We start from the raw sequence: 27,738 nt of genomic DNA, 5'->3' as shown, positions 1-27,738 counted from the left end.
ACTCGCCTGCCTGTCTTCTCTCTGCCGTCCATGAGTCACACTCTCTTCTCTCTCTTGAGTGCCCCTGGGGCCCACGGTATATCTCTCCTCTTTAACGGCTAAACCTCCATGCGAGGTGTCTACGGGCCACTATTCTCTGTTCCTCTGTGCACTTAAGATAGCACAGTCGGGCCGAATGCTCTGGATATCACCTCCGCAGCTTTAGGACGAGCTCTCCTGGCGCTTTATCATGTATGACCATTTTTAACACCGTCTCCACTTGCGCCATGGGAGCCTTTATCTGAGGCGCTGGTATGGGCTGAACTATCAGGGTCACGCTGAAGCCTGTGAGTCTGTATGCTAAGTGCCAGTGTGGGTTGCTTTCCTAGTTGGGTCAATAAGATAAAACAACAGTAACAGTGCAAAGCTCCATCTCTTATATAACCAACTCCTGTCTGTTTAATGTGCTGGCCTGTCTCCTCTTTCCAGTGAAACAGAAGCAGCCAACACATGAAAATCCTGGAAGTCCAAGGAAACATAATGGGATAATAATTCACAGTGTTTTGGCAGTCAGAGCTCTGTGTTGACAGGATTATTCACCTCATCCACCGAGAATCACTGTGGCTGCAACAAAGAGCTTTTTCTCCTGTGAGTAAAGTCCTTTCCTGAGCCAGTGTCTCTCCTGTTTGCTGACAGTATGCTCTTAAAGGAGCACATTTAACAATGCAGCCAGTGTTTCTTCTCGAGTCGATGCATGCTTAGGCTGATGTTAAAAGGGAGCGTGGTGTGAAGGGAGGGGATGGGGCATCGGCTGGCACCAGTGTGTCCTACTTCTAAATACCCTCCAAAGCCCCTGAGCTTCCCACTTATCGCTGGCTGAAAAGATTGCTTGGAATTGCACTAGAGATGCAGCGCGCCTTCAATGCCTCCTACTCTGCTGCGAATAACCTCAGCATCTCTGCAGGACACTGACTGGCGCTCGGCGCTTTCCTGCAGAGCAGATGATATGAAAACACAGCAAATATCTGTGAAATTGGGACATTTGAATTGGACGGGTCTTTGGACTGATGTAAGCGCCAGTGAATAAACCGTTGACCAGTTAAGCGCTTGTTTGTGATGCTGATGAAGAATAAACTCTCATCTCACCATGTACTGTAAATACTAATGGGTTATTGGAAGCCGCCCTGACATTAGTAAGTTAAAAGCTGCTGGTGCTCAGGGGCCTCGGGGTGACACTCGGACATGTTTGACAGCAGTGACTCGCTGGGCAATCTGCAGCCCCGCGGTACTGCTGACACACTGAATTAGTGAAAAATGGCATGTGAAAAAGAAAACAGGCTTTTACAGCCCCACATGGTTTTGTCACATTTTTTCTAAACAAAACAGCATCAGTGATTATAATTACACGCCTGTAATGCACTTTATGTCAGTGTACCAGTAACACATGAGGAGCAACGTGATGTAAAGAGATGGAAACATGAATCCAAATAAAATCATTCTAAAGTGGTGAAGTAATGGTAGAAATATTCCATCCTTCTATCCATCATTATCTATATCGCTCTTCCTTTAAGGGTCGTGCTGGGGCTGGAGCCAATCAAATATTAAAATACACCTCAGGAGCCTCAGCAGCCTGGACTCATACAGAAGTGAAGCGTCAGCAATGTATCGACCAGGCCGAGCCTTGCTTGTTCAGGAGTGATGCTGCCGACAGTGAACACAGAGACAAGTAGGAACCCGACAGGTCACATCTGCTGAATATTGTGGTTTCACAGCAGATTCTATTTAAAAAGTGGGATTCAGCCCAAACTAATCCACCAGGTATAGTCAATTTAACTCACATCAGCAGCTGTGCTGAACACTGCCATGCAGCTTCAAAATGAGCAGGACCAAAACATCTGCTGTTAGACGCTGTTTTTTTGGCAAACTTGGGGAAACAAGCCGTGAACAAAACACTGACTTATTACCACGGTGTAATTTTCACATCCATCGAATATGAAGCAACATTAGCGTTTGTGCAGTGGGTATAGAGTCACTACGAGCGATGCCTTTCACGTTAATCATTTTTATGAGAAGTTTTAGAAATCGGTTCTTTAACTGAATTTTAAGATCAAAATTCTGGCCATTATAGCAAACAGCAAAAAAAGCTATTGTTCCTTTTAGTTTATCTAAATGATGATGTTTGAAATTACTTGAACAGCCAATCAACGTATTGAGTATATACTGGCCTAGAAACAGTTATTATATATCATAACATTCTAGAAAAGGAACAAGCTAATGCTAATGCTAATAATGATCATAGGCCGTATATAAAGATGGATGACACGTATCTCAGATGTGAACGTTGCCGTCTTGCACTGAAAAGGTTATTTGGAGTCTGTGCAGTAGTGATCAGGGGATGGAGCCGTGGCATCAAGGTGCCACAGATACTGTCAATCATGATGTTTAACCCTGCATTTAAAGGATCTAATATCTAATTCAAACCAAATTTACAGGAGAAATCAACACTTTAACAAACATCAGTGTGATAAGAACTAACCCAAATGATAGCCACAATCTTTCAGAAAAATTTATTCAATGTGAACTTTGACTTTTAATTTGTTCCATATCACATCCACTTACATGGAGGAGGCAGGATGTATGGCCTAGACTACAGCCAGCCACCTGGTAGGAATTGAAACACGTTGGCTTCACTTCTGGGAAGAGGTCATGTCGTCCATCTTTATACACAGTCTATGATAATGATAGGATTGTAGGTTAGGAAAAAGCCATCAATGTCTTTCAAAATGTAAAATATATATTATAGGAGGTTAAGTTTCCTTTGTTTTTTTTTTTACAACCGGTGTTGCGTTATTAAGCCACACAGATGGATTCATGTTGTGAACTGATCTAGTTTTCAGGGACTGCAACAGTGTCCAACACCGATGAGCACAGGTCTTTTAATGGCTCTCTGAATCATTTGTGTGTGCAGCACAGTGTATGTGCAGAGTGAGGCTAAGTCTGCTTTTACTCAATTCAGGTGATGAAAATGTAACAGTTGATTGAGCATCAAGGTTGCCGGAGCACAGGGGGCGTCTCTATTGCAAAAATAACTAAGACCATGGAAAACCAATACCCTTATGATCAGACCTTCTACATTTATAGAGAGTGACTGACTGTGGTGACTGAATCAGATCATCTGGAAACTCAAAGGTTTCCATCTTTTAATCTTTTAGATAAAGGCATTGGAATAAAAACATCATATATATATATACACACATAATTATGTATAGTGTTCATTTTACTGGAGTGATAAATTGCATTATATATCTCACCCTACCATGGAAATCTCAGCACTGCTCCTCTTCCTCTTTTACTACTTCTTCAAGTTTTCACTTTTGGCTTCAACTTCAAACCTCAGGGATCATGATTCATGTCCTCACCTCCCCCTGTCCCATTTCCACCCTGACTACATCGCTAATCAAAGTGGAGTATTTTGTCGCTGCTGACACGTTGTTCCTTTTTGTCTGTGGTGTATTTTCTCTTTGTGTTGGCAGACCAGTCGGTGATGAGAATGTTTTTAATATGCTGAATAGGGCTGATAAAGTACGGTTTCACTGATGAACAAAAGCTGCACACCGCTTGTCCAATTACAAGATATTTCATGGTGTAATCTTTGAATGCTTCATTAGACGACCCTGTGTCTGCTCAGAAACTAGAAGAAGTTCCCAAAGAATGAGAAATGACAGAAGAATCTAACCTCACTCATTTGAAAGAACTGGTAATTACCTCTGACAAAGACAAAGAGCATAGCAGAGAAGAATACAGCTTCACACAATGAAGACTGTAAATGGAATACGCTTATCAACAGCGCTAGAGTTACAGTTACAGAACTGTCAGCCAACCGCCCGGTTTGTGTTGTTTACGGAGACGTCAGATAGGCTGATAGATAGAAATGAGTTTCCCCCTAAAATAGAAGTTCTGATGAGCAGGAGGCAGACAGAGAGGGACAGAGCGTCATCTGTGCACTATTGAACCACAGGTAACGATGGCGGATGGAGTGGCTGTCGCTGGAGTGGTGTGACGCTCCGTAATTGTCTCTGGGTTGAGGCTGAGGCAGGGATGAGTCACCCAGGCCCCAAATGTTAATCACCCTGGCCAACGTGTCGGACTAGACAGCCCTCGGTAAAAGACACCATCTGGCTCCACTCCAGAACGTGGACCTGGAACATCACCTCCCCAACCTCGGATGACTTCCGACCAACCTGACTCTGTCACTTAGGGGGTTTCTTAAGCTGCTTTCAGACAGGCACTGAAGACCGCACAATTTCCTGAAATTATCCGCAGGGGCTGTATATAAAATCCGGAAAATGTGAACCCATGTGAGAAAAGAGCAGCTTTTCGATTTTGGCAGCTGAATTTCTACGTCCTGCCTCCTAAATGCTCTACCCAGGCACCACTCCTCACCCAAATGTTCTGGAAATGTTCCTGTTGATGTAAACATGTCTGACCTGATTAAAGCTGACAATGTCCTACTGCGTTCATATGTGAAAGGCAATCTCCAGGAAATGTCTGGATCCAGTTTTCTGAACATTTTCCACAATTCACGACTGAAAGCAGCTCTTGTTGAGCTCGTTAAGCTTCAACACTGTCGCTGGTACTCCAACATTTAGTATTTAATTGGACAAATGTTGGCGTGTGTTTGTCCGATTCAGTCATAAAAGGTCTGAAGAACCCATTCATCAAAACGGTGGTGCTATCCTCTAACACGCAGCGAGACTTCAAACTGAATTTGTGATGTTAAGGGCGCTGTGCTGTCGGGCATTTTGTGAGTGGGTTAGATAATCAGCAGAAGATTTCTGCCTCTTCAGCTTGAAAATAATAGAATTGTCCTTGTGGGAGACCTTGCTGCGTGCCGACTCCCATTTCCACTCCAATTGTTCTGTCAATAACTCATATGGCAGAGGCCAAATCCATAACAAAGCCGTGATTACTTTCATCAGACTGAGTGAGTGAAAAAACCTCAGCAAAGGAAAATGCAGAGACCCGGAGTAATCTTTCTGAGCTTGTCTTTGTAAAAGCTGCACCTGCTTTTACACATTTATTTTGGCATGTTCAGATTCCAGGTGCAAATACAGAACACCAGAGAATCCTCTCAACCCAGTTTCCTGCATTTCCTCTACCAAAGCGAGAAACGTTAATTTATTCTCTCTTCCTCCTCACCGACATGTTTGATGCAACGTGAGTTTAATTCATTTAGACACCCAGCGATGAATTTAACACCCCTGCGTTCACTTAAAATGGAAATTGGTCCTCATCAACGGAAAAGAGAATAAGAAGGGAGCGCCGGAGCTTTTAAGCTGGTAATAATCATCCGGATCGCAAGGGGCTGAGGCCAGAGAGAGAGAAGGCAGTGATGATGCTGCAATAGGGTGGTAATATGAGATGGGGCTAACATGGTTATTCCCTGTTCCCTGACATGGCACAGCTGGTAGCAGCAAGCAAATGCACATTCATCAAGTGTGTGGTTCCTTTTTTCCACGGTAAAGGTTGTGGGTTTTAATATTGCAGTGATAAATGAATGAGGTGCTCCTGGTTTGAGTGTGACATACATGTTCTGATGGGACCTCACCCTGAATGCTTTCCATGAACTCAAAAGCCCAAACTCCGGAAGTGAAGTTACTTTACACATTTGAGTTAAAGTTTTCTTTCCTCTAGTTTGTTACATGTTTTTTTTTGTAGGTAAAACGTTTTGTAAAAAGTTACATGAACCCAAAGATCAGTGGGTTGCCATATGACATCCCAGTGGCCAATCAGAGTAGACTGGGCTTCAGACTGGGCTTCAGACTGGGCTTCATTAAGATGGGCCTTAAAGAGACAGGAGCTAAAACCAAGCGGCTGAAAATTAGTTACATAATCTGTTGAATGATTGTGCTTCTCTATAGGTATTGTTATCATGCTGATGTATGTCTTAATTGTCTTAATGTAAATGTTTCCAATTAGTTTGGTTATGATTAGTTATTAGATACTTATACCAAAATGGGGTGAAACATCATGATCAACAGCTAAGACTGACTCACGATTGGTCCAAAGCATGTTCATAGACTCTGGCTCCAAATGATGTCATCAGCGCAAGATGGAGACGTTTTAATTCAGGATATTTTGGCTTAATTTCTGGATATTAGGAGGAAGTGGAAATGCATCATCTATCTTCAAAGGATTGGCATTTTATCATAACCAGTGTGATATTTTTCACATTTACCACAGTCAAGGCCCTTCTTGCTTCTGATTGGTTCGATCATAATACCATGTTGACACCGTGAGCTGTACTAAGCCAGCATGTGTAAATACAGCATGTGTGTTCAGAAGGCCATGGAATCCTTTGAGCTGACTGTATCTCTTCGTGTTTATTTAACACTGACAGTCATATGTGATTTTGTCCATTTTACAGAAAAGCATCAGTTTTTGGAGACTCACTGTGATAAACTCAATCCTTATATACTTATTAACTGATGCTGTTAGGGAATCAATGAGTTATGACACTCAGCCTCAGAGAAAAAGTATTTTTGTTGCATGAATTTCAATCACATAATTAAAAAAATACTTTAAATCTTTTGAACGTTTTGCACGTCAGGATTCTTTAATTATAAATGCACTTGAATAGGGAAGAAGGACCATTAGCACATGTTAAATCTCTGTATAAAACAGGTCGTGTTTTTTTTTTTTTTTGTGATCAGCGCCCTAAGCTTTGAAGAGTTTCATCTCAATAACACAACATCATCAGATTTTTGAGGACAGTCTGCGAACTTCACACTGCTGTGGTGTGAGTTTTCCATGGGCTTTCACAATCCACTATTTTCTCCTTCTGCCTCTTTTGTAGAGATATTGCTTCATTCTGTGAAATATTTTATTCATTGGTTGTGATCGCAATATCCCGAGCCCAGGTCAGAGAAGTGCTTTCCATAGACAGTGCTGATGTCTTAAAGCAGGTGTGGCAGAGCAAATCACCGCCACAAGCGCTTGCTAAATTACAGCCTGCTGTCACGTACAGATAGCATACAGCCGGGGATGAAAGCAGAAAAGGACACTCCACTTCATTTTGAAATATGTTGAGAGGATATTAGATCACATACCATGGAAGTCTATTCAATAATTCAAGGGGGGTGTGATGGTTCGCCTGCAAATCCTGGCTTTTGCTCGACATAATAGATGGTTCATTTCTTGGTCCCTTGAGGTGAAAGAATAAAAGATTCATAGGTGAATTTTGGTCACTGCGTAGAAATGCATCAGCTGTCACTGAAGGTGGTCTGTCGACATCGCAGATAATCAATCAGCAGTGTGGAAGGATTTGAGGCCATAAAACAACCCTACTGTGGTGCTCAAGCTTCACTATCTATTGATTATATCATTCAGTCAATCAGCCATTAAGGCAACAAAACCCCTGGAACATATCCTGTTATTAGCTAGCCATCGGCATTGGGTCGATTAAGGCTAAGTGTTGGCTCCCTTGGCTGTGATCTGTCAGTGGCTCATCTAAGGTGAACAAGCTCCAGTAATGTATGTTGGATTCTGGTATTGCATCACGACAAGAGGGATTTGGGTTCGAATCCCAGTTTGCTTGTTTTTTGTGTACTCCGGCTGGGATGAGTTAATTTGAAGACTTTAGGTGTGAATGTGAGTGTGAATGATAGTTTGTCTCTATATGTTGGCCTATACGCTGGGGACATGTTCAGGATTGGCACCAGCTGCTGGATGGATGGACGGACGGACGGACGGACGGATGGATGGATGGATGGATGGATGGATGGACTTGGGCTGATTTTGACTGAGGACTGGCACATCATACTTGTATTTAGTCCAAGTGACCATATGGACCCAGAACAGTTTAGGTTGAGTTTTTTTGAGAGATCCTGGGTTGGGTCGTAGGTTTGATGTTTTTTAAGAGGGTCAAAGCTTGTCTGAATTAATTATTCAATTATTCAATCAGGTCTATTGCCTGAATCACAAAATTATGAAAAATTACTAACAGATAGTATATCATGAAAAAACTAATAAAATTATCTCTGCCAAGGGGATTGTTTTCACAGCTGTTTGTCAACAGTACTACGCAAAAAACTACTGAATGGATTTTGATTAAATTTGGTGGAATGATGGGGTATTTGTCAATGAAGAATCCATTTAATTTTGGTGCAGTTATGGACCAAGAGGCGTATACAGGATTTTTTTTTGTGAGATAGGGGCTCTTTTCACTGATTTTCCCGGGAATAATTTATGGATCTTATTGAAAAAATTTCAGCCACATTAAGGTTAGTGATATCTATTTGGTGGAGCTTTATTAAAATGTAAAGGGACTGTTGAGCCTTGTCGCAGGTGCCATTTTACTTTCGCTATTAAATAATGACTGGTAATGGTCATTTTTAACAATGAATTAATTCAATATTTGATATTAATTTTAGGATCATTGAAGGGGTTAGAGTTAATAAACAGTCTTTTTCCCTTTAATTAAACAAGGAGCTTCCCTCTGTCACTTTAGTCAGTTTCATTAAAAAATGATTAGAGGGTTTTAATGGGACAAGAGTCGCACGAGGGAGAGGATGACAGCGGGACAAAGGCCAGCACTGCTTACTTCTCCTCTGCCGGTCTCTATCATGGAGAGGAGTCACTCCTCCTAGGCCAGGGTGCAGCAAAGCACATTACAGGTGTGCGGTGCTGCCAGCTGCCCTGCGGCGCTGCGAGATGAGATTTTCCCTCCACATGTCGGCCCTGCCGCCCGAATTACATTACCTGTACCAGTGAGTTGGAAGTAACAAGGCTTTATTGCCAGCATTGGAAATCTGTCACCCAGCGAGAACAGAGTTGTTTTCATAGCACCTCGCCAGACTTGAAATGATGCTCGGAGAAAAATGTCCTGGAGCCCGGCATCACACACGCAGAACTGCCCGGCAAGTGTGCCGCTTGCTGTCTGACAGCAAGGTTCAGCTCGTGTAAGTTACAATGAGAGGGTCCAGAGGCCCGCGCAGACACACACACACACACACACACACACACACACACACACACACACACACACACACACACACACACACACACACACACACACACACACACACACACACAAACAAGTGTGTCTCAATGACTTAATGGGACATTACGTTGACTTAGATTGATTTCCTAGAGATTTACTCTGACCTTAATCATTTACACAACCACCTTGACTACTTGCCTAAACCTAAACCTAACCTTAACCTAAACTTAACCCTAACTTAAACCTTAAACATGTCTTCACCTTAAAATGTAATGATTTACATGACTGCATCAGAGGTAGGTCCCAACAATATGAGTAATGCCTTAACCACACACTCTCTCTCTCTGTGTCTCTCACATTGTCACACTCCTTTCCCTTAAAAGCCCGCCAGCATTCTCACACTGGCACAGGTAATAGGCTTGTAGGGGCTGGGGTAACAGCTGTGTGTGTGTGTGTGTGTGTGTGAGTGACAGGAAAAAAGGGAAAGGGATGGAGCCTAATGATGCTCAGTGGAGATATAAAAATCTCCCCTTATAGTAGCCATGACAGGAAATCCTTGAATCTTGAAAGGTCAAGGTCCTCTCTTACTCACTGATTGCATGCGAGCACGAGAGGAACAGAGCTGAGGAGCAGTATAACTCTGAGCTGAGGCATGAGATGTGCAGAGGACGGAAACGCACAGCGTCCCAGGAGTCAGGAGCAGATGGTGTTATAGCATCATGGCATGAAACGGAAAAAGGGAAGAGAAACATTACTTTAAATCAAGAGTTGACTAAGCTGATTAAGATGTGATGCATCATTTGGCTTCAAAGTGACTCTACACACACACACAAACACACACACACACGCACACACGCACACACACACACACACACACACACACACACACACACACACACTTGTCTCTATCTAGTTGTGAGACACTCATTGACATAATGCATTCGCTAGCCCCTTACCCTAAACTTAACCATCACAACTAAATGCCTAACCCTAACCCTAACCCTAACCTAACCCTAATTCTAACCCTAACCCTAAAACCAAGTCTTAATCCTCAAACAAGCCTTTGAATTTGTGAGGCCCAGCCAAAATGTCCTCACAATGATGGTATTGAACCAAAATTGGCCCTCATAACTATAGATAGACACGCACACACACACACACACACACACACACACACACACACACACACACACACACACACACACACACACACACACACACACACACACACACACACACACACACACACACACACACACACACACACACACACATGTTAAGCCATTCAACAGTTTACTAATGACAGGCTAAAGAACCATCTGTGTGTGTTGTAATGGATGGAGCCAAGCACAGATGGGAGAGGCTGGATCTGCCTACCACTTTTATTTTATTGTTACTGGAGAACACATTTTGTCATTTAAATAATCATCTCAGATGCAGCCTCAGTGTCCTCTGTGGCTGCGTATCAGGCCTAATAAATATCACGCATCAATGCCTCAGATACGAGGACGTAGATTAGGGAGCGAGGGGAAATTACTTTCCATGAATGGTGTAAACTATTTGTTTGGAAATGTATTATTTTCTTGGCCTGTGGTAAAGTTCCGGTACTACTTTAGAATTATCGTCATTAGTGAGTTCTCCTCAAACTATTCTACAGTAAAGTGTAATTTATTATTGTTTACGTGCTGGACTGTGTGACAGAGCTTTTTATAAACATTCTATGGTTCAGAGTGAAACTTTGTATCTATCCTACCTGGGTTATTTGCATTGAAGATTTTATAGTCTGTGTTTTTTATAAAATAAAATAAATTTACTTTATTACTGTTCACGTTTGTGGCTTATATGTAAATTTGAATGATTTTCTTAACTGCTGATGTTTTCTCACACATTGAACGTTGGCTATTTCAGAGGTTTGTCAAGCAAACGACACGATCTTCAAACCCAAGTCTGCACTGCACTTCCTCAGGCCATTAACAATACACATGGCAAGTGTGAAGCCGATAAGATGAACGGTTCATGAGTTATGTGAGCCACATACAGACAGACAGAGATTTCTGGAATTAGAAGATATTGAAAGGAAGGAGTTCTGAAGCATTCCTGACATGACTTATCCTCTCCTGCGATTAGAGTTTGTCTCCTGTGTCTCAGACATCAAGAACAGACTTGTGGGCCCAGTGAGGGCCGAGGCAAACCTGGGCTTGATGATGCTTCCTCTTTCCTCTCTCCCTCTCTCTCTCTCTCTCTCTCTCTCTCTCTCTCTCTAACCTAATTACCACCAGGCCTCAAGGAATGGGACCAGCAGGAGTGGTGTGTCAGGGGACGATGCCAACATCAGGACAGATGGTCCTGAGGTTTTACAACTTCAAACCAATCTCTCGTAGATATTATTACATGATTAGTTGGTGCAGTGCCCCACATAGGAAGCCAAGATGAAGACGTATTGATCACAAAAATGGAAAAGAAAGACTGAACGTGAATTCAGGATCACCTCTTTCTCACACAGACAGCAATGGTGAGTAAGAGCAGCTTCCATACAAGCTCTTACATTGGCTGCAGCAGGGAAAAATTGTGCCCAGTCTGAGGCCCCCATGGGGGCTTTAAACAGTGAGGATCCTCAAAATAGACAGTGTTATCCACTGCCTCTCACCTGACACTCACACCATTGTTGATTTCCACTTTCACATTTTAGCAGCTTACCCTCGGTCTTGTATCACAGTGAACACCCTGTGACCTTGAGGTGAGACTTAGATTGCTCTTGTAAGTGAGACTAAGGGACAGTGTGCCTGTCTAGAGAGAAGTTTAAATCTGACAATCAGGCAGATAGCAGCAGCAAATGTCATAGAGTCTCTTCTTTTTTACACTTTCCAGAATCATGCCAAGTCTTCGCAGTAACGATCAGGTGATGGAACCGGGTTAGCGAGGTCCGATCGATACTCGTGCTTGATCAATCGCGAGTCAGCCTCAGCTGAAAATCATGACGTTTCACCCCAACTTCAAAGCATCAAATAAGTTATTAAAACCAAAGCTACCGGAGAAATTAACACTGGACGGAGCCTTCTCCCCTTTGTTCTGCGTTCATTTAATTCGTATTTGTGCACATCTTCTAAAAGCTTACTGATACGGACGAAAAAGACAAAATGCAGCAGTACTAACAGAAATCATGGGGGGGCAGGGTAGCCAAGAGTTCAAGCAAGAGGACCATAGGATACAAGGAAGGAATCCTGACTTTGCAAGGTGGTAAAGAGGCACATAATCACAGTCTGCTCCATGTTGCCATGTTTGTTGTCGTCAGAAGCTCTTCCCTCATAATGGTTGCATGGATGTATGTTGGCAGTGATGGTTACATCATTTTAAATGGACATATCACTTTTTGTAAGTAAAGGGAGTATAAATGAGCCTTCACAGCTGGTGGGGCTTTTGACCTCTACTGCAGCCAGCCACCAGGGGGCGATGAAGATGCTTTGGCTTCACTTTTGTGGAGCAGTCACGTCGTCCATCAGTTTATGGCCAGGTGCAGTCTTTAAAATTCCTGTCGCATCCCATCATCCCTCCACATGTTAATACCCTTCCTTTGCTTTTTCCCTCTAATCACAGACCCGTGGCTGTGAGGACATTGAACCATATTAGAGTCTGAACCTTTCCAGAGTCCCACAGGCACTCAACATGCAGGTGCTGTGAGAGGTGTTTGCAGTGAACGTAGCCTCCCTGCATGTGAATTGCTGTTGGTGGATGTTTTTTTTAAGGTGAATTTTGCCGAGGAGTGAACTGCAGATTAATGCGATTCTCCCCCTCCGGAACAAAATGACCTTTTGTTGCTTGTAGCTGCAGCCGTGGTTCATTTTTGACATGTAATGAAAGCAGCACAGTAATAAACACACACAGTGCAGAGAAAAACCAGCCTATAAAAGCAACCCTCATTTCAGACAGCGTCTCTCCCCCTGTATCTGCATTGGCCACTTTGTTTTAGAGTGGACTATCTGTGCAGACAGACTCCGGTTTTTCCTGCACTCAGGCCCTTAGCAACACGTGGAGTATCTAACAACAGACATTTACAAGAGGGGAGATGATCTTTTTCTGTCCTCCTTGAGTCTCATCAACAGAAAGGTGACCTGATGAGTCACTGTGGCTCGTGGCTTATACTCTCCGGAGTGTAACCTGTCGTAGCCTCAGTCTTTCCATTTGCGGTTCGCTCACAAGAATCTGTGCCAAAGCTTTGATTTTTAAGCAACCAGGACGCTGTTTAATTACAGTAAATTCCTCTTTTATGTATTTATTTTCAAAGCGAGTCAAAAAGTCTGACAACAAGATTATTCCCTCCATCCAAAGAGCTCGAGCTGTTATTGTAATTTAGTCAAGCTGGCACGCTGCCCAAGCCGGAGCGGAACTTCACTAACTTTTAATTGCTCAGCACCTCTTGCCACTGTGTTGCCATGGAGATAGAGAGAATCTCTGACACACACACACACACACACACACACACACACACACACACACACACACACACACACACACACACACACACACACACAAACTTAAAAACTCCTAATTAGGACTTTGTATTGACTTCCATTCATTGTGGACAGCCGAACTAAAACTATATCCCAGGGGCGGATCCAGGTGCAGGCCGGGGGGGGGGGTAATGGCTCCAGCTGAATTCTGATTGGCCCCTGAAGTGCCCCTGTCTTGTCAGTAGAATTTAAAAAAAGATAAATTAGACAACTATCCCCAAACATTTTTTTTTATTTCTAAGCCTTCTAAGTTCACAATGTGCAGTTTGCTAAATAAATTAAATGATGTGTGGTTTTGCTCAAAGCTAAAGAACTAGGCGTCAACAAGGAATGACTTAAATGTGAACCTTACAGACTCAGAAGTGTCAGACATATATATGTCAGACATATATTTGTTAATGCGTTAATTGTGGCCACCTTCTGGCCCCTGATTCTTCCATTCTGCCACTGCTTATCCATAATCCTCACCGTGACCAATTCATGCCTAACTCAACCCTAACCAGGACCTTAGAATTGATGTTTTACCTCATTAGGACCTGACAAGCTGTTTATGCTGGAAATGGTCCTGAAGAGGGAACAAAAACAACGGACACACACCCTGTGAGGGTCCCTTCACAGTTACCATACGGAACTGGCTCAAACCGGCAACACTCATCATCTCTCTCTGTCCCAACATTTGGGTGCGCCTGCTTCAAAGTAAAGTGCAGCATCACAGCTGGACACCTCTGGATCTCAGCATGCCCCCCCCCCCCCCCGAGGAGCATCCAGCTCCTCATCAGGCTGCGGCTAATTGGACTCTCTGTACAGTTGTGTACCTCCGAGGCTCTTTGTCAGGACAGGGTCCGTATTGCGCTGTGACCACTTCAGCTAAAGAGGCTGTTAATTGCTGGTGTTGGATTAAATTAAACATGAATCCACAGGGCGACACCCGACATGAGGAAAGAATGTCACCGAACCCTTTCACTTAATTACAGGAGCTGATTGGCAGAACTGGATGAATATATGGTGAATGTCTGTGATGCATTATTTACATGTTTACCCACATGAAACCGAGAGCGCCTCCTGACCCTCGCTATGTGCGGCCTCATCCTTGAGAAAAACCTGAAGACTCCATTCAGCGGCTCAACACACAGACGTTGTCGAGCACACACTTAACCTTCAGCAGGTCGAGATGATGCCACTCGAGAGAGGCCAGATTTGACTGAATGGGATTTCCTCTTCTCCACATTCAAACAATCAATTTCAGTACATCTCCAATCCATTCCCACTAACGATCACAGGGGTCACATCTGAGAGGTATTGGCAGAAGAGGAAAATGGCTTTGCTGGAGTGGAAAAAAGGCATTTTTTCAGCTGCAGGGCCTCATGGGGAAAACAGTTGTTCATGTCAGAAAAGAAACAGCTTCTCCTTCAGGGCATTCCCGTGGAGATGGCAATTAGGGGAAGAGATGGATCAGCGAATGTGTCTCTTTCAGAGCCGTTAGCTTTCAGTTGATGCCTCACTGAGACGCAATATTAGACCTGGCAGGTGATTTGATGAGAATGGCCAAGAGCTTTTTTTTTGCATGTGTTCGTGTTTGAGGAGCAAATATCATTCACACGTCTCCACAGTGGTAGGTTTCCGACCACTGCACGCGACCGCTCGTTGGGGAGCTTCTCCAGTCCGCCATGTTGTTCCTTGCTCGGCCGTCGGTGTCTCTCTCCACCGGTGTGTGAGATCTCACCGCTCCCTCGCCGTGAGTTGGCATTTTAAGAGAGGTGGCAGAGGGGAGGAGAGGGAAGGGAGGAAGAGGGGGGTCCTCTCTATCTCGCTCTCTCTCTCTCTTGCCAGCAGGCTTTATTCTCACCTCGTTCCCCAGGGCTCCACACACCAGCTGGAACTCTCTTAATTATGCACCCAGTATGGCACAGAGGTCAAAGTGACACTGAGAGAAAAGTATTGTGCGACAGGTTGTATACTTGGGAGAGTTTAGTTTACGATGCGTCACCAGCCAGGACAGAGTCCATGCAGTGAATATACACAGAATATACAGTTCAGTCAGACGAGTCACGTTCAAACATTTATTGCAACAGTAGAACAGGTTATTGTTTAGAGTCTAGGCTCCGACTTAATCACTCCCCCAGATATGATTACATAGATATGCTGGGAGTGATGAGCAAATATTTATAACCCCCGTCGGAGCCCACAGGTGGATGCTGGGGTGGTGGAGGGGCTGAAGCAACTGGCAACAATACTGAGGCAGCAGTAGGGCAAACAAAGGGAGTGATGGGACATTTTCTCTGCTTAATATCAGTGTATTGTAGATGATTGTGGAGAGTGATTATGTCACATGATGTATGTCACATGACGAGTTGGCTGCCTGAACTTGCTCGCAGGCGTCGCTCCATATGTGTCACATTTTGCAGTATCATTTACAACACAAGTGGACGTGTAGACAAAACTACAGTAAATCAGAAAGATTGTAGGTTGTGTCCTTCAGTTAATTTGGTTGTAATTAAATGAGGAGAAATTAAATATTTTTAGAAGCTAAATAATCCTCAGAGGTGTCCATCTCTCCAAAAAGACAGAATAAAGCAGTTTCATTATAATAATGAATCTGTAGGGAACGCTAACATTTGCTCAGCTTATTTCTCTGCCGACTTCAGATCCAGATTGATCAAAAACCTCAGCTGTGGGATCGGTTCCGACCGGGCCCTTTGCTTTGTCTCCCCCACTCTTGTTCTCCATCCCACGCTTGAACGGTCCTCTCAATATTATCTAAAATGTGTATTGTAAAAACATACATTTGGATAAATAGGTAAATAGTAGGTAGTAGGTAGTTACTACTACCGTGCTGATGCATTTGCAAAGTGAACATAACATCATTGACAGGTGTCCAAATAGAATGGATTTCTGTAGGTGTGAAAATTGCAGGAAACAATTGGGATAATACACGTTCACAATAAGATATAAAACATAGGTCTAGTTGTAAATATAAAATGCACATACAATAAATATATCTGTTGAAACACATTAAACACACTTTCAAAGTAACAATCAAAAGTTGAATGCATCTGGAAGTTTTAATGAAATTGCATTTAAGGCATCACTTAGCATTCCAAACAAAATACAGGCAGAAAGAAAGTTTAGCTGCATGTTTTAGGCAATGAATTAATTTAAAGTATATAAAGCAGTTTGTAGCTGTAGGGCAAAGCAACACAGTTCATTTAGGTCTAAGCTGACACAGCAACGGATTTAAGGCCAATTAGAAGGCAATGCAAAACAAGTAGGGGACTGTAGGGCATGGCAACACTGCAGCTACAGAAAAACAAATACTCCAAGCAGAAAATGTACTAATGCAAACACATCAAGTCCCGGATTTGGAGTTTGAGTCCAATCAGACCAGTCAGCAACAGATCATCTGCTCAGAGGTTGAACTGGTTCATGCTGTTTCCACATTCTGGCTCCATACTGTTTGCCAGAGGTTTTGATAAAGTGTGTTTGTGTAAATTCAGAGGAGGCATCCTTGGTCAGTGTGGAGACGGATGTGGCCGTGACTTCAGGAGATGAAGCGATGGAGCTGCAACAAAGAGAAGCACAGGGACAGATTCTGTTTGTCCGATGAATTCCTGATTTGCCACTTCAGCACCACGGCGTCCATCGTCTCTGGCGTACGACACAACACAAATCTGATGATTTTTGTTTTCTGTCTGACCCGTTTGAAACTGGATGCTGAAATGTTCCAAACCTCTGTAGTTAGACTTAAGCCTATAATTCACACTACAAGTTTTTTTTAGCCCGATTTCCAGTTGATCTGAGTTGATTCAAGTCCAGAATGGAGCTTAATCTGCAGTCCCAGTCGCCAATCCCAGTGTGTAAACTCTTTAAAGACACAATTCACAGACTGGGGCTGGATATCATGTTAAATATCTGGATGTCTTGGCCACACCAACAGCCAATCAGAGTGCAGAATGGGGTGAAGGTGGTGGTTTTGCACATTTCTTTAATGTGAAGTAGATCCTACTTTAGAAATGAATTTAGTAGTAGACTGAGTTTGAGCCACACAAAGTATGAGTGTGTAAACATATTATGGGTTGGTAATCCTGGAAAAGCAAGAGTAGGCTATATTTTGATAATATGCAACTGATACTTCCTCCCACTGACAACTGCAAGAAGATGACTTCCATGACTCGCTCTCTAAATTCTGGTCACGTCTTTATCGTCTCAGCGGTAAATGTCTCCCCAACTGAAGACTCCTGTCATGAGCAGGGAGAGCACGGGCAGGCAGGTCGATTAGTGACAGACAGGTACACCGAGCAATCGTTTCATTTGGTCTGAATGAAATGATCGGTCGTGTTCATTTCAGTCCTGTGAGGAACACAGTTTTTAGTTTTTCAGACGACTTTATTTATTTATGGCAATCGGGACGTGAAGAGGATTTCAACAAATAAAGATAAAAAGAGTTTCGGAATCAATTTATCAACCATAACTTTAAGTTATTTCTCCTGGCAAGTTCAGACTACAAGTCATCAGATTGACATAGGACTGATGTAACGTTAAAATGTAATTTCTCATTCACCTTAACATTCTCGAAATCACTTCCCAAACTTGAAAACTTTTCAAAGTCTGACCACAATTCAATCTTCGCAGGTCCCAGTGAATAAAAAATGATCGTGTCCCCAGTCACCTGGACATCTGTCTTCTCCCTCACAGACCCCAACGTCTTTCAACAATGACAAGTCTGCCCTGCGATGACTGCTGAATCATTGATGACACTATTACTGCCTGATCCGTCTTTTAGAAGCAACGGTCTCATTTCTGAAGATTGGGACAGTTTTTAATAGCTTCATCTCGGGCCATTTTTGGAAAGAAGAAAAATAGAAAAGAGAACACCGTCACAGAGTTTCAATTAGGAGTGGATGTTTCCATCAGGAGCTGCCTACCAACATGTCACATTTAGTTTATGGTTATTTTTGTCAGTGATGCTCCCATTTAGATGGTGTTATTTCATTCCATTAAGTCCAATTACAAAACCATGAAGCAGGAAGTGGGGACATCTTGAGACATTAAGAGCGAACCGTCCTGACATTAATGTGGAGTAAATGTTCAGGGGTAGTGGCCTCTTGTTGCTTGTACATCCACATCCCCCCAGGCTGCATCCTCCCTTCCCCTCCTGCATGTGTTGTATACAGAGTGGCTGCTGCTGCCCTCTGAGCTATAAAAGATAAGACAGACAGATGACACACAGACAAATACACAGACGTGCTGTGCCACAAATTTGAACACACGTGTGCTGCAAATGCAAACACACGGTGGCAAGACACACAAGTGTTCTCCTGATAATCATTTATAGAGCCGGGTGCAGCGAGGGGCAAAGTGCTGTTATCACGGGCGAGCAGCGACGTTCTCCTCTCAAAAGCCCTTCACACCGAGCTGCAAACGCCATTAGCTTGTACACGCAGGAGATACAGTGTTCACTTTCTATAGTTGTTCCTAAGTACTTCTTGTCTGCCTTCATCCTATAGGCAGATAATGAGTCCCACCGTTCCCTCTGTGCCGCTATATAACCCGCCCAAGGTCCGTTTTTACATGGGAGCAGAAACAAAAGGACTTAATCCTCTCCATGTTGTTGTGTCTCAGGGGATTTGAGGAGTCCGTCACAGTTGCATCGAACTCAACTGATTTCAAAGCCTTGTCTCCATTGTTGTGCGTGGAGAGGTTTATCTTCCCACGAGCGATTGTGATGTTTCAGTGCTAATCTGTTGTGCACCTGATTGTTCTCGTGTAAAACTGCTCGTGCTCACATGTAGGCTGAAATACAAAGTCTTGCTCTCTCTCTCTCTCTCTCTCTCTCTCTCTCTCTCTCTCTCTCTCTCTCTCTCTCTCTCTCTCATGCCCTCCTGTGAGAGGTTTATCAACAGACTTGAAGCAGTAATTCTCCATAGCCGGTGCACGTTCAATAATTCATGCCAAGACGTTCTCTCAAGCTTATGGTGCGAGATTGGTAATTGTCTTGCCACGCACTGCTCTCCGTCTCCTCCCTGCTCTGCATTATGTGTGTTATTAAATCCATATACATCTGGCTGCTTTGTGTTGGATTTATGGGGCCCTTGTGCGAGTCATCCACTTAATGCTTTTCCCAGGTAGAGTGATTGCATTTGATTGTAATGGTGGCTGGCTGAGTAAATGTGCTGTAGTTGGATGCATGCTCCGCTTGTTGTTCTCTCTTTATCCACTTCTCCAAAAGAGTGTGTATAGCTTTGTCAGTGACTGTGACTTTAAAGCTGCACAATCCTGCAGGAACAAAGGACGACTGAGGATGAATATTACATTAGTTTACAGGTAAAAACACACAAAGAGAGGTACCGAGAGAAGTGCTGAGAAAGACACACAAACACACACACACACACACACACACACACACACACACACACACACACACACACACACTTCAAGACATTGTTGTCAGATTGGCCTTTAAAAACTTGACGCCTGACTTGACTGATGTGCTGCTACTACTGATTTCCAAGGGAATAATTCATGGTTCTAGATGGAAAAAATAGGGATATTTAGAGAGCTAATAGCTATGAGTGTGTGCAATTTGGTGCAGCTTGATTGAATTTAAGATAACTGTTGGCAGAGATGGAGTGTCATTCTAATTTTGGCTTTGTTGACAGTAAGAAAAACTTGAAATAAATAAGCCTTCATTATCTAAGAACATGTAAAAGTGAAGTAGTCACCAAATGTAACGTTGTTGGATGACAGATGAATAACAGATTAGGATTATGCATCAAAAAAACTATAAATCATTAACATAACCTCCCACATCTTAATTCAGGGCTTTAGAGTCTGTATTCTTTCCACAGTGGAAGAAATTCACTCACAGATCTGCTGTGTTCAATGATGAATGAACAGTGGAGGAAAGAGGAAAGAGAGGAGCGAGAGAGAGAGAGAGGGTCCAAAAGTGTGCCGCAGCGGCACGAACTGGAGCGCAGCGTGATGCTGTGTGCCTGCGATCGTGACGTGAAGTAGACTGTAACTGTGGAGGGAGACTGAGGGAACATGCTTCAGCTGAGAGGAATCAGAAGAAGCTCCTTTTAAAATCAGTGTGTTCTGCTGAGCCCTGGAGATGAACCCTCGAAATTCACTTAATCAGCTTTGTTATACTGTTGCAGGGTGTGTGTGTGTGGGCATATGCGGGTGAGTGTGTATGTGTGCAAGCGTCTGAGTGTACTTCTAGACAGATGCTTAGGGAGCCATAAAGAATTTAATAGCCCGACCTTAGCAGCCACTGTAGTGCATACGGTTGTCTGCTGATAATACAGCTAGGTGTGCAGAAGCAGGGTCTTTTTGATGTCGATTGATTTCTAGTGAGACTCTTCTAGGCATCGGAGCACTGGTTGCTCACATCAATATTTGACCTGAGTACATTTTTATGTTCCACTCTTTACAGGTCTATATTGTTTTTTTTCTGTATGTCCATGTGTGTGTTTAAACATGCGTGTCCATGTCTTTGAGTGACAGGGTGTCCGTTATTTACTGTCTGTGTTCTCCCCCGTGTGGAGGTTGAGTGGCGAGCCGTGCCGGGCCTGATTTCCGGCGGCTGATGTGTGATGTGTTTGGGGCTCTGGCAGCTTCCGAGGTGTGATTTTTTTTATCTCGGCCACTCAGGAAGAGCAGTGACAGCCTCTTACATTTGGCCCGGAGCCTCTGACCAAAGCACTCCATACATCGAATTCACCCACAATGCAGCAGTGTTGCCATGAACATACACAATGTGGAGGTGTTTCAGTAAACTGGTCAATTCTCTTGTATTTTTAACCAGAACTCACTCTGTTTTCAAGGCCTGATCTTTGCAGTGGAGTGAAACATCCAGTAGTCACTTTATATGATGATCTATTATGATGCCTGTTTTCACCCCTGATCTTCCCAACTCTTGATGTCAATTGGGCTTTCTGTTTCCATCCTCTGGTGTCCACTGCATTTATTTCCAAACCTTTAAAGCTGCTATCTGTAGAATTTAAAGTATTTATATGAAGCTTTTTCAGTTTTTTTTCTTCCTTTAGAGCGTTATAAAGGTTTTTTGAGGATGTCAAAGAAAATCTGTAAAAGTTTCCATTAAGTCTCCCAAGCACATAAAACAACAGTGGAGGAAAACTTAGCCCACATTAGTGGAAGCCTTTGACCAATCACAGGAGAGTGGACCAGCTGGCCAATTAGAGATGACTGGGCTTTATCGAGAGGTGGGCCTTAAAGAGACAGGAGCTAAGACCAAGTGTTTTAGACAGAGGCTGAAAAGAGGAACTGCAGAAATGTCCAGTCTGAGGAAAGTGATGTGTTTGATGAGAGCATGTAAAGATTTTCAAGTAGTAACCCAAATTTTAATTAAGAACGTCAATATGAGCAGAAAATGTCTCAATGCAGATGATAGTAATGGGTTAAAATGAAAGTATTGCGTTTTTTTCTATTTGATTGTCCCATTTTTCTACAAACAACAGTAATGAATTGTTTGAATGAGTAAATAAATTAAAATAAAACACGTAACACTTGGGATTGAAATTAAAAGATGACCTCCCTCTGTCCTCACTGTAGATTGAAGACATTGTGACACGAATACAAGATGAGAAAGCAGGAGGTGTAGCCATCCGGACCGTCAAAAGCTTCCTCTCCAAGATCCCCAGTGTGGTATCAGGTTAGTACCTGTGTGTGCATGCGTGTGAATGTGTGTACTGTCTATGTCTGTGTGTGATTGTTATCTTTTTCCTCCTTAATAATCCTTAATCTCCCCTGATGAGCTGATAATTGTGTGTGCACATGTGAGAGCGCTGTTGTCTTTCCCAGCGAGTGTGCTTTGGCGAGACCGGATGAGTCCGAAACTGCAAAGCAAACATGACCTTTTGGGCTCGTTTAGTTCGCTGCTGCCACAGTTGGAAGCAGATGATGCCTTTGCAGAGAAGACCTCGGCCACTGGGGGGAAACTGCCTGTGGTGTGACGCTGCCCTTGTCATGCCACAGATATGCTATTTTTCTCTGCCTTTTTTTTTTATCTGTCTTTACCCATCTGCATGCACAAACTGTACTCCTCCGTGTGTGTGTTTGTGCATTTGTGTGCTTGTGCATGAAATGAGTCACCAGTGTTGGATGAGGGAGTCGCTCCCGCTCTCCCAGAGGCTGTTTTTGAGTCACTCCTTTACACGGCTCCTCCAGGCCTGACTGCCTCACGCTCGCTCTCTCTCGGCAGCCTCTGCCAAGCGCCACGGAGGGGCCGCGGCCAAACATTGTGCTGTCCAGGAGCAAAGAGAGTGTCAGAGAGAGTGGGGACTGCAGACCTGTTAACATTATGTTGACTCCTACTCAGCTCTGACAGCTCTGACCCTCAGCTTCTGAGCAGAGACCAAGCACAAACACTTCCTGTTCAAAGCTTGTCTTTTGTTTGTAGATCGTAGCTTTTGGTTGAATCTGTTGCAGATGAGTGAAGTCACTTCTAACCAATGTCCTTCTCTGAACAACAGGGGCGGACATCGTTCAGTGGCTGATGAAAAACCTCTCCGTTGAGGATCCAGGTACGGCTGCTGAGAAATCTGTCATTGCATGTGGGCACAGTAGCATCTCAGATGAAGTGACAGGCAATTTTAAGTCTGTGTGCCACCTCTCGTGTCAACAGCTGAAGCCATCCACCTCGGGAGTCTGGTCGCTGCACACGGTTACATCTTCCCCATCTCTGACCATGTCCTGACACTTAAGGACGATGGAACCCTTTATCGCTTTCAGGTACAGAAACCTCCACCACGTAGAGTCCTGCATATGTTTCAGTGGACAAACCTGCAGTGTCCCTTACACGACCTCTTATCACCACTGTGCCTCCTGTTAATTATTATTACTTGCATAATATGTGTGAAGACATCAGCCAGCTATTACCGATCTTTGTTTATACTCTGTATATTTGACTACATATTGTTAGGCCTTCTTATCATGTAACATAATATAGACCATAGGTTTTTATTATTATTATTATTATTATTATTGTTATTGTTATTATTATTATTATTATTATTATTATTATTATTATTATTATAATTATAGTATTACAAAACAGCTCAACCATTATAGTATTCTCTAATTCATTTCTATACTAAATTCTATATTGCTATTATATATACTCTTTCTATTCTATTTCAAGTTGGTAAAACTTAAAAACAAAAGCTAACCTGCTGCCTTAAAACGTGAGTAAACTCAACTAGAAGAAAAGTTTTGTTTCAACTCAGTCAGTTAGGTCTTTAAGTTTAAAGCTTAAAATGCAATCCCAGTACAACTTCAATCATATTCATAATAATAACAGTGAGTAAAGTAAACAAGTAAAGTGGAGTAAAGTTTTTACATTTTAAATTGTTTATTCCTTATCTTTATATCCTTATCTCGATGTACTCTTTGTTATACAGTTTGAGTGGTAAAGTGACAATTGTACTATCTTTGTATTATATATTAAAATTATACGTACAGTAATCTTATGGGGATATACATTGCCGACCAATGTTTTTTTGTTCTTTCTGCTCTTTTTATAACTTGTTTAGTATTTATTAGTTATTCTGCCAGTCCTGGCTAAGTTTGACTGTGTTGGGTGTGCACACAGAACCTCTCCCACCAGTGTGTGCAACACCCACCATCATAGCCTTGTGGTGTCTTTATGTTGTATGGTTATATGTTGCTTGTTTTGTTGCCCTATTTCTGCACTTCTGAAAAACATCATTTGGCTCAGACGTATACTTTGGATGAGTAAGTCAACTTGAACTTGAGCTCTTTGAATACAGAATAGCAAGATGATGGCAGTTTATCAGAGGGATATGTTTGTTGCACGATGGTAATGAGAACAATCCCCGCTAAGCCTATTACTCATCCCACCAAGGTCGATATTGTACATCTCTGCTGGACGCAGCGTCGCAGCAGGAGGTGGGCCGCACTGAAAGGCCTGTGGACCGGCAGCTTGCCAGAGGGGTGTTTTTTTATTTCTTCTTCCCTCCATCTGATCCAGCATGAACTTTGACAGGTTGCTACTGATGGCTATGGGCTTCGTGATGACTCATTGCTGTGACTGAGCCATTAGCGTCTTAATCCAGCCAGCTACAGTAGCCAGAGCTCCCCTATGGGAAGCGCTGAGCTGGCTGCTCGCTGGCTCTGCACTTTTCCCTGTCACCAGCCTTCCCCTGCTCCTCCTCCTCAATCTACCTCTGAACGCATTTATCTTCACCTCCATTGCTTGAGATTAAAAGCCATTGTTGTGCCCGCGCAGGGAGGCCAGCGTGTGTCACACTTGCTCATTCAGCGGCGGCTAAAAATATTCCCTCTGATGTTGTCGTGATGCAACAAGCCCGCGTCATCAGAAGCTCTACAAAATGAGTCCACGGAGCATTTGAAATGTATTTGGCTACTCTCCATTAGCTGTGCTGTGAGGCAGAGTGACAGCCGAGTTTTTGTTTGCTCCTCTAAAAATAGACAGGAAACTGGTAGAGGACCTAGATTTAATGACAACTGTCTTCTGCCGTTTGTCACAAATGTCTCCAGTTTGTGCAGAACAGATGAACCTCATCCTCTTTGAGACGCACGGTGCTAAACAGGGGCATGTTAACCTTTCTGTTCATTAAACAAGCACATCCCTCACCATCAGCCTTTTTGTTCTTAGGCTAATTATCATTATGAGTAATAATGGGAATGAAATATGTGGTCGGGTTCCGTCGAGTTCTAAATCTGGCCCTGTTATTAAGAATGCATGATAGATGTGAGTGATCCATTATTAATGGGCTCGGGAATGAACTTTGAATGTGTAATATCAGTTGCAATAGACAATTAAATATGGATAGAGAGAATATTGCTACCATTGCTCCCCAGATAGTTACGTGCAGCACATGGACATCAAGGATCATTATCAAACGAAGAGTCGTCTTTAGAGTGTGGAAGACAAGTGCAGAGGGGGTGAGGGTGGTGGGAGAACCGTACTGGAGAATATTATTGTTTTTCTCTACTCGTATGTAAAAAATCGACGTATTTCTGATTATACAAGCAAATCAACCAAATCTGTTTCTGTTTCCTCCCCTTCTGCTTTCATCAGTCTCCATACTTCTGGCCGTCAAACTGTTGGGAGCCTGAGAACACAGACTATGGTGAGTCACACTCTTGTCTGTCAGTTTTTTTTTTTATGTCTGCATTTCCCAACCAGTGAGATCCCGCTAAATCCTTCAGCTGTCAGTCTTCCTCCGGAGCTGAGACACAGCTCACACTGTCGGTCCGCTGTTGACACTCCCTGAGTATTGATCCATGGGGGCCGTTCCCTATAATGTAACTGCTGCCCCCTGAGAAGGGTCCAATGGGATGAGATTAGCCAAACTGAGCAGAGACAGTCACAGATACAGCCTCATCTCCATGACATTTACGTGAGGCTTGTTATTTCGGAAGACGATACAACGCCTGCCTGCTCCGGTGTAACATTCATTAGTGTTGGTTCACACAGCTGAGACCTCAGTAAATAAAGAGCACCAGCCGTCAGAGACACATTTGTATTGTTTTGTGCAAAGCAAGTGATCCATCTCTCCACCTCTATTGTCCCCTTCATGTCTCACCCTCTCTTTCTCTCTCTCTCTCCCCCGCCAGCCATTTACCTGTGTAAGCGCACCATGCAGAATAAGGCCAGGCTCGAGCTGGCCGACTACGAGGCTGTAAGTACAGTTACTGTCATTTTGGTTTGTGCCTATTGCCAGCAAGCTAATCACTTCTAAGCTGCCATTGTGAATGTACCATCATATGATGACCCAATGAATTTCCTGTTTCCTGAGGAACAAAACAGCTGATATCCAGTCCTCAGAGCAAAAAGCCTCTATCACATTACAGACTTTGACACAGACTTGATGAAGGTCGCTCTTCTTTCTCTCAGAAGCAACATTTGCCAGAATGACACACAGTCATTTACTGTCTCCAAAATGTAAACAAAGGTATCTGTCAGCCTACTTTGCATCAGCAGATCGATACAGTCTCAGGGGAGGTGTTACTGCAGAGCTGATCGCTTGTTACACAACAGCAATCCACTGCACTTTCATATTCTGAGTTACTCTGCAACTATTGTCCAGTACACTTCCTTTCTCCCTATTCAGGTCACTTTATGCCTCCGGGCCTCATTGCTCTCACTGTTACACGCCTGTTAGTTGGTCCTCAGTATTTTTTCCTCTGATTGTAATGAGGTCATGTGTTGTATCTTCAACAGATGCTCATTTAGGTTTGTTATTGAGTGTACACACATTTTAATACGTAGCTTTGATGTGTGAGTTTATATGCAAAGCAAAATGCCTCATGCAGCTCTGGATTACACTCTGTGAACTCACGAGTTTGTGATGAAGCTTTGTTAGGAATCATCCCTTGTGGTCTCAGATCAGAGATGATATAAAAATACAACTCTGGAATAAACATTTTTTGTATTACTTATTACTTATATAACTTTTTTGGGAATATTAGTGAGAATTACAGCAAGAAGGTTCTTGGTTCAAATCCCATTTGACACAGCCAGGGGTCTTTCTTTGTGGAGTTTGCATGTTCTCCCTGTGTTGTGTGGGTATTCTCCGGGTCTTCCTCCAACAGTCCAAAGACATGAAGATTGGGTTTGGTTTAATTGGAGACTTTAAATTGACCATAAATGGTATACACTAACGACCTGTCCATGATGTAGCCCGCCTCTCACCCAATGACAGCTGGGATTGGATCCAGTTCTCTCCACAACCTTTAAAGGATAAGCAGTATAGATAATTTTAGCTAAGCTATGTCGACCAAATTGTTTTAGAACCTTTATTTTCATAGTTCAAAGAGCCCATTTTACCTGGCAACAGATTTTCAATTTTGGAAATCAGTTTGTTTCCCCTATTGCAGAATTAGATAGGAAGACTGATACCATTTATATTATATGTGCTAAATTTGAAGCTTCAGCCAAACAAAAACTGAGTTCATATTGAAACAAAGACTAGAAACAAGGGTAAGGATTCTGATTCTGAGCCAAAGTGTCAAGGCTCCAGAAAGTGACTGGTCCCAGCTATGAATTACTCTGACACATGAAACCCTCATAAGAAACAGAAATATGTCATATTTACACATAGTTTTTCTGGATTAAAAAAGTGAGATATGTTATAAAGTAAACTTTAGCATTGCTGGCTTTATGACAGAATTAGAGCTGCTGTTTCACCCTGTTTCTAGTCTTTGTGCTAAGCTAAGCTAAAATAAGCTAAGCTAACTTGCTGC

At 43.0% G+C, this 27,738-nt stretch overlaps 1 protein-coding gene across 4 annotated transcripts in view; it reads left to right on the top strand.

Annotated features, from left to right (window-relative positions):
* The window catches only part of LOC117755632 (regulator of G-protein signaling 6-like), a 48,116-nt gene that overhangs the window by 8,462 nt on the left and 11,916 nt on the right, over positions 1 to 27,738 (top strand). For all 4 annotated transcript variants that reach the window (XR_004612636.1, XM_034575599.1, XM_034575601.1 and 1 more), the window contains exons 3-7: positions 22,060 to 22,159; positions 22,980 to 23,030; positions 23,132 to 23,238; positions 25,571 to 25,622; positions 26,110 to 26,174. Coding sequence is in view for 3 of the 4 variants with exons in the window: in XM_034575599.1 (XP_034431490.1) it covers positions 22,060 to 22,159; positions 22,980 to 23,030; positions 23,132 to 23,238; positions 25,571 to 25,622; positions 26,110 to 26,174 (375 nt within the window). In the remaining variant the exon portion in view is untranslated. The remainder of the gene's footprint in view (positions 1 to 22,059; positions 22,160 to 22,979; positions 23,031 to 23,131; positions 23,239 to 25,570; positions 25,623 to 26,109; positions 26,175 to 27,738) is intronic.

This window comes from Hippoglossus hippoglossus, chromosome 22 (genome assembly GCF_009819705.1).
Source record: "Hippoglossus hippoglossus isolate fHipHip1 chromosome 22, fHipHip1.pri, whole genome shotgun sequence".
Taxonomy (NCBI): domain Eukaryota; kingdom Metazoa; phylum Chordata; class Actinopteri; order Pleuronectiformes; family Pleuronectidae; genus Hippoglossus; species Hippoglossus hippoglossus.
The sequence above is the reverse complement of the archived record's forward strand: the minus strand, read 5'-3'. Positions and strand labels throughout refer to the sequence as shown.